The following is a 14127-nucleotide window of genomic DNA, read 5'->3' on the forward strand; positions in this document are numbered from 1 at the left end:
ATTGAAATGCTTAAGCCCTTAAACCTACATAACGTCAGTACTTTTTTTTTTTAAGTAGTGTATAGAAGTATTTCTTTCATCTCTGAGAAACGTAGATGGAGACCCATCTTTTCTTGGCCTTCTTTTGTGCCTGGATCTGTCTCTCAGTTCCCTTGGAGTTCTGTATTGCAGCTGATTCCATAAGGATGGACCAATCCATAAGCGATAGTGAGACTTTAGTTTCCTCGGGCCAAAGCTTTGAACTAGGCTTCTTCTCTCCTGGAAGCTCCAAAAACAGGTACTTGGGAATATGGTACAAGAACACACCCCAGACAGCTGTATGGGTTGCAAACAGAAACAACCCAATTGCAGATTCTTACGGAGTTTTAACCATCATCAACAATGGCGCACTTGTTCTTCTCAACCAGTCAAAGAGTGTAATCTGGTCTCCCAATTTGTCAAGGGTGCCAGAAAATCCAGTTGCACAGCTCCTGGAGACTGGAAATCTTGTTCTCAGGGACGGTAGTAATGAAACTTCTAAAAGCTATATATGGCAGAGCTTTGATGATCCATCAGACACAATGCTGCCAGGCATGAAGGTGGGATGGAACTTAAAGACTGGTCTACAACGAAATTTGACATCATGGAAAAGTGCTGATGATCCATCTCTTGGAGACTTCTCTTTCGGATCTGGTATTAATGTGCTGCCTTACATGGTTATTGGTGCGGGATCAAGCAAAAAAGTCCGTACCGGCCCATGGAATGGACTTCAATTCAATGGTGTTCCTGTGATGGACAACTCGGTTTACAAAGCATTTTATGTTTACAACAATGATGAGTTATATGCCCTCTATGAGTCTAACAGCAATGAGATTATTTCAAGAGTAACATTGAAATATTCAGGTATCCTCCAGTGTCTGGTATTGAAAAAAGGGAGCTCTGAATGGGCTGAATTGTACTCAATTCCTGATGACCATTGTGAAAATTATGGGCATTGTGGTGCTAATGGTATTTGCAGAATTAGCAAGCTGCAGATTTGTGAGTGTTTGACAGGTTTCACACCAAAATCACAAGAAGAATGGGACGTGTTTAATAGATCTAGTGGATGCACACTAAGAAGGCCTTTGGATTGCCGAAGTGAAGAGGGATTTCAAAGGGTTACAGGGGTGAAATTGCCCGACTTGATAGATTCTCATGTGATTAATAGTGTGAGCCGTAGGGAGTGTGAGGTGTCGTGCTTGAACAACTGTTCTTGTACAGCATATGCCTACTCAAATGCATATGCTTACTCAAATCCTAATGGAAGCGGTGGCTGTTTGATGTGGTCTGGGGACCTGATTGATATCAGAGAGTTAACTTCAGAAAAACATCCGGAGGACATCTATATCCGCATGCACACTTCAGAGCTAGGTAAGACACTCGATTTTCTGTAAATCGCTTTTTGATTGTAAGCTATTGGGGTTGTCTCCAATAGCCTAAGCCCTAAGTTATCCTGGTAAATCAAGATGCAGAATTACTTAGCTTCCAAAGTCAGAGATTCAATTTGACAAGAAGATTATATTCTAGTTAAAACCAAGACCCTATATTATATTCCAGAAGAACCATAGCTGTTAGGATTCAAGTTAACTAATGATGAACTGACTTGTAAAAACCCTAACAAGCAGAAAGCAAACATCCAATTCATTTTCTGAAGAAACAGGGGAATCTGGGGAAATGGTTACTTCATTCTTGTTACTGTCTGTTCCAGGGTTAAACACTAATCAGAAGAAGAAAAAACTAGTGATCATCCTTGTTATATCTACCTTTTCTGGAATCCTCACCTTGGGCTTAGCAGTCTGGTTTCTATTTCGGAAGAAGAGAACAATGGGAAAAGGTATGCATACCTATCCACCTTGGTGATTTTATTGAAAGAAAAACCATGTGGTAGTGCTTTAAAAGCAGCTTGTAAATTATTATCCCATTTAACAGACCAGGAAAGCAAGAAGAACTTAGAGTTACCTTTGTTTGACTTGCCCACCATTGCAACTGCTACTAATAACTTCTCTAACACCAACAAGATTGGAGCAGGTGGCTTTGGGTCTGTGTACAAGGTATGCGCCCTCTTATGCATCATTGCATCTTGGTAACCCAAAAATGATTTCAAAAGAAAGAAGAGAAAAATATCTGCATCTTACACATCATATTTTGCAGGGCAATCTACCAGAAGGAGTAGCAGTTGCAGTGAAGAGATTGTCCAAGAATTCAGCACAGGGTGTGCAAGAGTTCAAGAATGAAGCTGTTTTGATTGCGAAACTTCAGCACAAGAATCTTGTCAGGCTTTTGGGCTGCTGCATTCAAGGAGAAGAAAGAATATTACTCTACGAATATATGCCTAACAAAAGCTTGGATTATTTTATTTTCGGTTTGAGCTTCTTATCCCTATCTACTAGGATTAGTTTCACTTTTTGATCACCCATAATATGCTCATTCGTGTTCAACTCAATTTACGCATCTAAGTAATGAATTAAGCCAAATAAAAACTTTTATAAAGGTGAATGTATTGTGCAGATCAAAACAGAAGAGCATTATTGTCATGGGATAAGCGCTGCGAGATTGTTATGGGGATAGCACGAGGGCTTCTCTACCTCCATCAAGACTCTAGATTTCAAATAATTCACAGGGATCTCAAGACGAGCAATATTTTACTGGATGACAATCTAAACCCTAAAATTTCTGACTTTGGCTTGGCAAGAATTTTTGGAGAGAATGAAATGGAAACAAGAACAAATAGAATTGTTGGGACTTAGTGAGTTATAAACCCTTATAATCTTATAAAACGGAATTTCTCCCTTCAAAGAACTTATACTTGAAAATGTTGGTGCAGTGGCTATATGTCCCCCGAGTATGTGATCGATGGGCACTTTTCTATCAAATCTGATGTCTTTAGCTTTGGTGTTCTTTTACTAGAGATTGTTTGTGGTAAAAAGAACCGAGGGTTCTCTCATCCAGATCACCACCATAACCTTCTGGGACATGTAAGTAGAAAGAACGCAATGGTGTTTACTCTCTCTCTCTCTCTCTCTCAATTTGTCTCTACTCTCTAGCTTTTTCTGCCTTTTGTGAAAGACAATAAATATGATTTTTTTCTCTAGGCATGGCTGCTGTGGGAACAAAACAAGGCCTTGGAATTAATTGATGCATGTTTGGAAGATTCATGTGTTGCATCGCAAGTATTACGATGCATACAAGTAGGTTTACTATGTGTTCAAAACCTTCCAGCAGACAGACCAGCAATGTCATCAGTGATTTTCATGTTGGGTAATGAGGGAGCAACATTGCCTCAACCTAAACATCCTGGTTTCTTCACAGAAAGATCTTCAGAGGATACAGATACAATGTCAGCAAAGATAGAGTTACATTCAGAAAATGCAGTAACCATCTCAATAATAAAAGGTAGATAAAGAATTCAAACATCTGCTTAGTGAATTATTTATGCAGGTGCCAGCTTCTCTGACTAAAACAGGCTTCAAAGGTTCCTCTGTTGCGGCTCAGGGCACTGTAATCTGCAACTTAAGATTCACTAGTAGAATTTCTAAATTCAGATTCCCTCTGGATCAGGTTGTTAATAAGCAGAAGAACATGTACTCTACAGTCACCTTATGTGCTACTGTCTCTCTCATTTTTGCTTTTTCTCTTCAGGATGAATAGGGCTTATATGATTGACTGTACACAAAACTATAATCCGGTTCTAACCATTTAATTTCAATTATCTCGAGAATTTTTGAAGGTCTAAAATCCTTTGAAATATTAATAGGAAATGCAGATCAGATAGTAAAAACTAGTCAAATAAGGCTTCTTCTTGCGACTGTTATAAAGCCATAGGATGATGGCTTGGAATAATTTCAGGCAAATGGGGAAAAGAATTGAAAATCAATAAAGATAAGTTAGAATCAGATGACTTCATCTGAATTCTGTTGTCTCTTTGTAAAAAGAACATTTAAAAGTATACTGAAAATTACAGTGTATTCAGCAGTAGGTAATGTGCTTCTTCAAGATCTCTCAACATGAAACTAAAAGAGTTCTTTCTTAAGTTCATTTTGGCAAGGTCAAAGGTTTATTTGGATTTGTAAATTTATCTTTGGTAGCTTTTGTGAATGGCTTGCCTTTCAGTTAGAAGCCTCCTATGTCAAAAAACACATACACACACACACACAAAGAATCATCATGCCAAATGACGATTTTTCTTCAAGTTAGTATTATTGGAACCAACAATTCATAAAAGAATTCCTTGCAATACATGATAATCCTAATTAATCTAATTAATATATCTCACCATGCTGTATATTTCAAACCTCTTCTTTTTCATGTTTCCCGAAAACATCAAAGATTTTTGGAAAATATTGACTGAATTAGTTAGTACACAGTGGGAGCACCATAGTGACAGCTCTCAACCTTACAAGAGAAAGGATTGGGGAAATATTTGGTCCCCATATAAGAACTAAGGATGTTTCAGAAATAATAATTAATTTAAAAAGCAAAGCACAGAATAAAGTTTCTTACTCCACAAGATATTTCTTATGTTGCAGGCATATTACAGCTGCACAAACATGGTGCACTTGTAGCTGTTTTGATCCATCTGTGAAAAGTACTATCTTTCCTAAACCCCTCATAAAAACAAGACTTCACTTGTTCATGATCTATACCTGTATATTTTCATCTATCTTCTAAAATCTCTCTTATCTGCAATAGAAATGTTGTCGGACAGCCATATCTTCGCTGCCTTCGTTTTTGCCTTGGTTTCTTTCTTAATCCTCTTTGAATTCTTGATTGCATTGATGCTATAGCTAAGAGTTAATCTTTAAGTGATGGTGAGACTTTAGTATTCTCAGGCCAAAGCTTTGAGCTAGGCTTCTTCTCTCCTGGAAAGTCAAAGAATAGGTACTTAGGAATATGGTACAAAAGTACCCCAGAGACAGTTGTTTGGGTTGCAAACAGAGACGACCCAATAGCAGATTCTTACAGGGTTTGAACCATCACCGATAGTGGAGAACTTGCTCTTTTCAATCAAACAAAGTGTAGCAGAAAATCCAGTTGCACAGCTCCTAGATACTGGAAACCTACTTCTCAGGGATGGCATTCAAGAGAGTTCTCAGAGTTATTTATGGCAGAGCTTTGATTATCCAACAGACACAATGTTAGCAGGAATGAAGATAGGCAGGAACTTAAAGACTGGCTTAGAACGATACTTAAAATCATGGAAAAGTGCTGATGTTCCATCTATCGGAGATTTCACTTATAGAATTGAAGTTCGTTGGCTTTCAAAAATGAAAAGATGGGTCAAGTTGAGATTGGGTCATTTGGGTTTCAAAAAGTTTGAAATTTCTTAAATCATAGAGTGGCAAAGAGAGTAGGGTGATGAACCCATTTGGTTGTGGAAGATTTCCTTCACTTGGGCATGTGTTTTATTCAAAACGATGCGTTTTACTCTGTAGAGGAAACGGAGAAAATGGAGTGCGCATTTGAACTGAGCTTTAAAGTGACCAAAACGATGCGTTTTGATGGAGGGCGTAGAAAACGGAGGAAATTTTGCATCTTGGTTTGTCACAGATAATTTTGATTTAAGAATTTTGGAATAACTAATTTTGCTTATGTGGCAGCATTTGGTTGGTCACTGCCATCTGCGGCAAAACACTCAAGAGTAGAGAAGCTAGACTCAGGTGAATTTCCCGCCGACTTGGCCGTTTATATATATAACCCCTAAAACCCCAACAACCAACTTATACCCAGTTAGAGAGAGATAGTTGGTGTTGTAGTTAGGACTCAGAAGTGATTTTCAGCTATAAGTTTTCTCGGGAACCAAACACCAAGATCACCGAGAAGATGGACTTCCACCCTTTGCAGGTTTCACCACTGCCAAGGAAAGATCAAGATCTCCAAGAATACATCAACGTAGTACCAGAAGAATATGTGGCCTTTGAAGACCACTTGGAGAATCCCAATTTTCAACTTCACGTCCGTGAAATCATAAAGGTGACGCCAATAATTAATAAGAACAATCTTCACTTCTTTTTTTGTTTTTTTGTTTTTTGTTTTTTCATAATCTTTTTAGTTCTGAATGCATGCATTTTTTATGTTCTTTCACTTCTTTGTACAGAGAAAGGTGGAAGATGCGGAAAAAAATCTCAAACCATTTGCTATCTGCTTTCTGAAAATTGCTTCAAGGATGGGGGACGACACCTTCTTGGTGCATGGATTCTTGGTAAGATAAATCCTACAAATTCTGACAAGTTAGTGGGAAATCAAACAAATCATTTTTCTCATACTTCTTGCTGTGGTCTGATCAAGAGCAGATGGAACCCAAACTCGGAACTTGCATAAGAAAGATACTTCAATCGGAGCTTCAGATTCCCAGAGGACTGAAATGGCCAGTTCAAGATGTTTCAAGCGGTAATTAGTCTCTTTATTCATCTATGGTTTTTCTTCTGACTTTTGTTTTGTCCTGTGATCTTGCCAAGAAGATGAAGGAAAAGAAAAAAAAAAGTTGGGTTTCATTTAGATTTTAAGGTTTGAGATTTTGATCAATGAAGAGTTTGATTACAATGGCAGATGTGGGGTTGACCATGTTGAAACCATCCAAAATACCAGCATCACTACTTCTTGATGCCCACCCCAAGATGTCGCCCCTGCTGCAACCCTCTCAATCCACTGGAGCAATTCCTTCTTCTGGATCCATTCTCCAGGTAATCAATAAAAGAACAGCCATAGTTTGCTGGGAAAAAACTTGCAAATAATCAATGTATATATCCCTACATTAATTATCAGTTTCTTTCCTTTTCTTTTTCCTTTTTCAATTCCAAAGATTAAAAAAAACTGGCACCAGATATGTCTTCTATCCGTTTGGTTTTCAGACACCGAAGCTAAGAAAGCTGTTGTGCCTTGATACTTCCCTTGGCTTCTTTTGCTTTCTGGGTCGCAAACCAAGAAAACAAACTCTTAGTTTTCTTTTATTTTCTTTTCTTTTCTCAGCAACCAAATGGGACATGTCAGGACGGTGGACTTCAATGCCTGGAGGAACTAGGGGCACAATACACAGGGGAGGAGGTGATGAGCTCAGAGGCACCAAAGCCAGACTCTCCACAACCTAGTGGTCCACCGAGACTCACCCCACCGAGGGTAGGTAGGATGAGGAATGAACCATATCCTCAACCATATTCGCCTAGACCAAACAGAAAGGCACCACCAAGCTCAGGCGGGGCAGCGGGTGAAGGAACATCAGGCTCAGGGACACAGGGAGAGGGTACAGGACCAACAGACTCAGGGACACAGGAAGGGGGTGAAGCACCACCAGGCTCAGGCCCACCGGGTTCAACGGGCGAGGCGGTAGGCCCAAGCAACCCAGAAACTCCAAAAGGGGTTTGTAGTTGCCAATATTGCTGCATAATATAGCGCGTTTGGTATTGTGGATGAGAGTATCTCAGTGTCATCATTGAATTGAATCCGATTCTTAATTTTTGGTCTTATCTTGAGTTTTTGTTACAACAAACACATACATGTATACTCAAATTCGTATCATTTTTCAATAATATAGGCTGCGCTTACAATAAATATTTGAAAGTGAATCTTAATAAACAAGCAATACTTTGCATGTTCGCTTGTTTTTTTTTTTCATTTAATAAATTTGCATTTTAGGCATGCAATGACATGTTTGTATAATTTTTTTGATCAGTAAATGAGATTTGTATTAAAAATGTCAAAAAGGGTAAACCAAAGTACACATAATGTATATAGCAGTAGCTAAAAAACGCCCAAAAAAAAAAAGACAAAACAAAAAAATACTCCCTCCCTCAAACCGATTCCAACCAATCAATGAAATCTACTATGAATATCAATATTTCACCTATAAACAGTTTGGTCTAAATTAACAAGTTATATAAAATTAAGTATTTCAACATTTGGATTGAGAGTTCCATATTTTCAAAAGATCTTCTATTTCTCTTTTTCCAAATAGTTCAAAAAATACTCAAGTATTTGTATAACGTACCTACAATTGTCTAAAAAAATAAGTATTTATTTTGACTTTTGAATTCTTTTTATTTTAAAATTTTTGGTTGAATGAAGGCAATGGTGATGTCATTGTATGGCGATTATTTTTTAAAATAATATTTTGTTCACTAAAAAAAACAGAAAATACAGTTTAGCAATCAACAAAAAAAATTTCAATATTTTAAAAAATAATTATATAAATATGAAAAATTATTTAAAATGTAGTATGGATAAATTTTATTTTTAAAACATATTTAAAAAAATAAAAATCAGTTAAAAAAATATTTTAGGTTCTCAAACAAACATTTATTTTACAAAACATCATAAAACAATTTAATTTTTTTTTTCCTAAAAAACCATTTTTTAGAATGATTTTCACTTTTCAAGTAGAACTTAAATCTTTTATTTTAAAATCACTAAGATCATATCCTTTTTGTTTTCACCTCATGAACGTTTGCTTTTAAATATAGCAATTATCGAAGAAAATATGGGAGCTCACTTATATACAATGTTCTTAAATATCAAACTAATGTATAGGACTAATTGCATTGTTGACTAGTCATGTTTGGTTCAATACACTTTCTAAGCCATTTTACGCATTAACCAACATTGAACCAAAACATCAAAACCTTTGGTTCGTTTTGCTTGTTGAGGTTTTTAAGCAATAATAAACTAATCATATATTAATGTTTAGTTCACTTTTTGAGCATTAACTAGTATTAAAAAGATCAAATGGCATAGAAAAATCGAAAGGGTAGGGATAGGGACATCTCTAGAGCAACAAGTGCTCCAAGAGGTCCTTCATTGGCAATTAGGATTATAGGATATTAGTCAGTGTCAACAAAATCTTCCCTAACAGCCCCATTGGGCCCCTCTTTTAATGATGAATGGAGACTCTTGGTTGGATTTATTTCTTAAGCCATTTTAAAGCATTAATCAATATTGAATTTGTAAATCAAATCGGTTCAATTCACTTTTTGAGATAACTAATAAAATTTGATTTCATTTTTTTTTATTGATATATGAAAATTTTTCTTAATAATTATATTATCATTTTGTTATTTAATAAAATTGAAAAATACTCATATATTTACATTTAATTATCATTATGATTTAGAGTTTACCTGAAAGATTCTGGTTAAAACCCATTTAGTCTAAAGTCTTTTTGTTAGTAATTTTTATTTAAATGATTTTCTTGATTTTTAAAAATTTATATAACAACTATAAGAAAGACTTCTAACTCTTTCAAAATTGCCTTTAACCGGGTTTATCAAATGTAAAAACATGAATATTTTAATCTTTTTAATCATTTTATAAATAATTTTAATTTAATAATTATTTTAAATTTTAATTTTAATAGTACATAAATGATCTATTTATGTTATTATGACATGACAATGTTGAAGGGGAGTTGAACTAATGATGGCATTAGTGAATAATGACTTGACAATTTTTCCAATTCAACAGCACCAAAAGGGTAAGAGTAAGACACATCTTGAGTCAATTAGATGGGTTTTAAGCACTCCATGATCTCAATTCACCCCACATTCCAATTAACTGATAGAATTTGTTTCAGGCATGAGACCCATCTGATGAATTATGGCCAAAATTATGTCTATAAACACAACTCTTCTCTGCTGATTACAACAGCAGTGGCCCTATAATTGTGTCATGATGCTTCTTTTGTCCATGTGCCAATGTACAAATCCACTTTGAAAAGACAATTTCTTCCCCTTTCTTGTCTTTGATCTCTTAATCTTGTTAGAAAAAGTTCTTTGATGACATTCCTACTGGAATTTCAAGAGGCTTCTCTATCTCCACCAAGACTGTGGATTAAGATTCATTGACTGAGATCTCAGAACAAGTAATATTTTACTAGGCAGTGAACTGCACCCTAAGATATCTAACTTTTGGCTTAGAAAGAATTTGGAGAGGGGGATCAGAACATAGTAGCCTGAAACACTTACACATGGTCTCAGATGAGCAGCTTTATTTTCATGGCTAGTGTTCATACAACCTATAAGTCTTTGCTTGCCCTTGTTAACTTATACTTTATATTCTCTGCAGCAGTGTCTGCTCAAGACATGGAAGAATTCTCCTCCTCATGTTATTTGATCCTGGTTTGAGATCACCCATTGTGTGTATTGAATAATACTTGCAACCCCACATGATTGAGTCTTCGGAAGCAGAATGGAAACCGCAGCGTAGACTACTCTGTCAAACTTCCATGCTTAGTGAAAAAAAAAAGAAAAGAAAAAAAGGCTGGTGGAACCTAATAGGAAAAGGTTGGGTGGGCAGGTAATGTAGAAAAAAGAGGCTGGTCTGTTTGCCCTCAAGCAAGGAAAACAATATCTGTTAGGATATAAAAAAGTTGTACAGACTGCCTGATCTTTAATGATCTAAAACTTAATTAAATCAGAACTTGAAATTAATAATTGATTCAAGTTCATACTGAACTCGAATTATTTCTATGCAAAGGGAAACATACGAGGAAGCATCTTCAAGAGCAGTTTATGAGTTCATCTTGGACACTGCAAGGTTGAAAAGTCAAAGAAGAATGTCAAAGTCTTTGCCAAAATGATAATATATCAAAGGAAGCTGTGATGACCAAAGATGCAACAAATCAAAGTCACCGTCAATGATCATGGCCGCCTCATGGTGCTGAAGAAAATTCGACCATCTGAGTAACTTAAATCATCAAGGACTGAGGTTTCTGCACAAGGCAGAATGGCTTACAGCGATGCTAACAAGTTAAATGAGAAAATTTCTCCTTTTATTTTCTTGTTGATTTTCTCTTCCTTCTGCTTGCAGTTCTCCAGTGCTGTTGATGCTGCCCCTGATACGATTTTTAGCGGACAAATGCTCAGACACACAGATACCATCATATCTGCAGGTGGGAACTTTGAATTAGGCTTTTTCTCACCTGGAAACTCCACAAGTTATTGTGTGGGGATATGGTATAAGAAAATTTCAGAGCAAACGGTGGTATGGGTTGCCAACAGAGATTACACAATAACTGGTTCCTCTCCTAGTCTTACCATCAATGACAATGGCAACCTTGTGATTTTGGATGGCAGAGTCACATACATGGTGACTAACATTTCATTGGGCCAGAATGTCAGTGCCACACTATTGGATTCCGGCAATCTTATATTGAGAAATGGAAACTCAAATATCTTGTGGCAGAGCTTTGATTATCCCTCGAATAATTTCCTTCCAGGTATGAAGATTGGATACAACAGAAAGACCGGAGAAGTTTGGTCACTTACATCCTGGAAAAATGCAGAGGACCCAGGCCTAGGGCCTGTTTCCCTGAAAATGGATCCTGAAACACACCAATTTGTCATCATGTGGCATTCTCAAATGGTTTGGAGTAGTGGGGTTTGGAATGGGCATGCTTTCAGTTCTGTTCCTGAAATGAGATTAAACTATACCTACAATTACAGCTACTTTGAAGACATGAGTGAGGCATACTTCACTTATTCTTTGTATAATGATTCTATTATATCTAGATTGCTTATAGATGTGTCTGGAAACATCAAGAACCTGGTGTGGCTTGAAGGATTGCAGAGCTGGACTCTGTTCTGGTCTCAACCAAGAAATCTTGGATGCGATTACTATTCTTATTGTGGTTCTTTTAGCAGCTGCAATAATCAGACCACTTCTATCTGTCAATGCTTGTATGGTTTTAGACCCAACTCTACAGGAGATTGGATGAAGAATCAATTTAGAGATGGATGTGTGAGGAGAACCCCCTTGCAGTGTGATGATCTCACTTCTGTTAATAGTGAGAAAGACAAGTTCCTCGAAATGGCAAATGTGAAGTTTCCTCAGAGCCCTCAGATTTTGGAAACACAGTCTATAGAAACGTGCAAAATGACTTGCTTGAACAAGTGCTCTTGCAATGCTTATGCTCATAATGGCAGTTGTTTAATGTGGGATGGAATTCTACTGAACTTGCAACAACTTTCAAAAAAGGATCCTGATGGAAGAACACTATATCTTAAACTTGCTGCATCTGAGCTCCAAAATTCCAGAGGTATGTCTTTTAATTTATCAGGATTGCTTCTAAGTTAACCATCTCTGATGAAGATTAATTTTGAATTCAGAAAGCAAACTGCCACGGTGGGCTATAGGGATGGTGGTTGTTGCTGTACTGTTGCTTCTTTTGGCCTCCTACATCTGTTACCGACGAATGAAAAGAGTCCAAGACAGAGGTAAACTTTTTGCCAAACTACTGTCAGCACAGGAGCAACTGTCTATATTGAAATTTCACTTAAATTTTCTTTCTGCTCTGTATAAACAGAGGAAATGACAACAAGCCAGGATATATTACTATATGAATTTGGTGTGGGTTCAAAAGCTACTGAGAATGAGCTCCATGAGGGAAATAGGGTTGGAAAAGACAAGAACAAGGATGCTTGGTTGCCATTGTTCAGCTTTGCAAGTGTATCTGCAGCAACAAAGCACTTCTCAACTGAAAATAAGCTAGGAGAAGGTGGCTTTGGACCTGTTTACAAGGTAGCACTTTTATCAATTGAAACAATTGAGAAAACCGGAACTTTTTTTGTACATTTTGCTTGGTGTATGCAACTTGAGGTGCATACCTATCCATGTGACTAATGATTTCAATTGCAGGGTGAACTATTTAATGGACAAGAAATAGCAGTAAAGAGGCTTTCAAGGAGGTCAGGGCAAGGGCTAGAAGAACTAAAAAATGAAACAGTGCTTTTGGCTGAACTTCAACACAGGAACCTTGTTAGACTCTTAGGCTGCTGCATAGAGCAAGGTGAAAAGATATTAATCTACGAGTACATGCCCAACAAAAGCTTGGACTCGTTCCTTTTCGGTATGTGATTTCACATAATTATAAATTTATCCATATTCAATACTTCCTATTACTATAGTTGACGTAAAATTGATGCAGATCCAAACAAAAGAGGCCAGTTAGATTGGGCAAAGCGCGTCAGTATTATTGAAGGAATTGCTCAAGGGCTTCTCTATCTCCATGAGTATTCCAGATTAAGGATAATTCACAGAGATTTGAAGGCTAGTAATATCCTACTGGATAATGACATGAACCCCAAAATATCTGATTTTGGCATGGCGAGAATGTTTGGAGGAAACGAGTCATATGCAAACACAAATCGAATTGTTGGGACCTAGTAAGTAACATATAGCAAATTCTAAGATCATAAACACACCATCTTCAGACAGATATTTTCTGCTTTTTATATGTCAAGAGTATTTTTATTTTGATACTAATTGATGTGATGGAATAATAAAATCTAGTGGTTATATGTCCCCTGAGTATGCTTTGGAAGGCCTTTTCTCCACAAAGTCTGATGTCTTTAGCTTCGGAGTCTTGATGTTGGAGATCCTGAGTGGCAAAAAGAATACAGGCTTTTATAATAGTGACACTCTTAATCTTATTGGATATGTAAGTGACTCAAATGTATATCTTTACTTAATGTTGTCTACTAATGGATTATGTTGTGTCTAATTATTTCTTTTTTGCTCAGGCATGGGAACTGTGGAAAAGCGATATGGCTATAAATTTGATGGATCCCATGTTGGAAGGCCAGTCCTCTCAGTATATGCTGTTAAGGTACATCAATGTGGGACTCCTTTGTGTTGAAGAAATTGCAGCTGATAGACCAACCCTGTCGGAAGTAGTCTCGATGCTTACCCATGAACTTGCTGTTCTACCTTCTCCCAAGAACCCTGCTTTCTCAACTGTAAGGAGCATGGAAAATCCACGCTCATCCATGAGCAGGCCTGAAATTTATTCAGCAAATGGTTTGAGTATTTCAGTTATGGAAGCTCGATAGCTCTTCGAGCCTCAATGGCCTAAATGTCTAAGTTTTAGTTCTTTATATTTCTTCCTATATACAGTTGCTTACTTAGTTGCCATATGCATCTTTCACCAGTTTATAGTTTCTCCTTGGATGTTCAGTAGGCATTCTTTTTCTAGATAAAGAAAGAGACTTTGTTATATCAACAGTCAAAGAGTTATTTATTACATTATTGATCAGAATGATGCAACTTCTGTAGTGATTTTTTTCTCATCATGTTCTCTTTCACTTTCTATCAGACCAATGAAGAAGAGAAAAATGTTCCTAATTT

General features: G+C 36.8%; 2 protein-coding genes across 2 annotated transcripts; both read left to right on the forward strand.

The window, feature by feature from the left end:
* The first annotated feature begins 121 nt into the window (after window positions 1–121).
* Window positions 122–14038, forward strand: LOC117909118. The gene is made up of 21 exons (XM_034823019.1): window positions 122–1389; window positions 1727–1852; window positions 1948–2069; window positions 2170–2380; window positions 2527–2764; window positions 2843–2993; window positions 3111–3389; window positions 3457–3599; window positions 5616–5675; window positions 5796–5988; window positions 6113–6217; window positions 6309–6405; window positions 6565–6698; window positions 6985–7371; window positions 10693–12040; window positions 12111–12218; window positions 12308–12522; window positions 12640–12850; window positions 12929–13166; window positions 13294–13441; window positions 13524–14038. Exons 1-21 carry the CDS (start codon window positions 186–188, stop codon window positions 13830–13832), a joined length of 6027 nt encoding a protein of 2008 aa, XP_034678910.1. The 5' UTR covers window positions 122–185; the 3' UTR covers window positions 13833–14038.
* Window positions 5759–7601, forward strand: LOC117908950 (translation initiation factor IF-2-like). Its single transcript, XM_034822814.1, has 5 exons — window positions 5759–5988; window positions 6113–6217; window positions 6309–6405; window positions 6565–6698; window positions 6985–7601. The coding sequence occupies exons 1-5, from the start codon at window positions 5839–5841 to the stop codon at window positions 7402–7404; spliced, it is 906 nt and encodes a 301-aa protein (XP_034678705.1). The 5' UTR covers window positions 5759–5838; the 3' UTR covers window positions 7405–7601.
* Window positions 14039–14127: the final 89 nt, after the last annotated feature.

The sequence above is a fragment of the Vitis riparia genome, chromosome 19, assembly GCF_004353265.1.
Source record: "Vitis riparia cultivar Riparia Gloire de Montpellier isolate 1030 chromosome 19, EGFV_Vit.rip_1.0, whole genome shotgun sequence".
In the NCBI taxonomy this organism is placed as follows: Eukaryota; Viridiplantae; Streptophyta; class Magnoliopsida; order Vitales; family Vitaceae; genus Vitis; species Vitis riparia.

Excerpts from the sequence above, each read along its gene's own strand:
- LOC117908950 (XM_034822814.1), top strand. The coding sequence starts at position 5,839 with ATGGACTTCCACCCTTTGCAGGTTTCACCACTGCCAAGGAAAGATCAA. Across the intron at positions 6,218-6,308 it reads TCTTGGTGCATGGATTCTTG|ATGGAACCCAAACTCGGAAC; the intron begins GTAAGATAAATC and ends GATCAAGAGCAG. Across the intron at positions 6,406-6,564 it reads AGTTCAAGATGTTTCAAGCG|ATGTGGGGTTGACCATGTTG; the intron begins GTAATTAGTCTC and ends TTACAATGGCAG.
- LOC117909118 (XM_034823019.1), top strand. The coding sequence starts at position 186 with ATGGACCAATCCATAAGCGATAGTGAGACTTTAGTTTCCTCGGGCCAA. Across the intron at positions 3,600-5,615 it reads GTTAATAAGCAGAAGAACAT|CATTTGGTTGGTCACTGCCA; the intron begins GTACTCTACAGT and ends CTTATGTGGCAG. Across the intron at positions 6,699-6,984 it reads CTTCTGGATCCATTCTCCAG|CAACCAAATGGGACATGTCA; the intron begins GTAATCAATAAA and ends TTCTTTTCTCAG.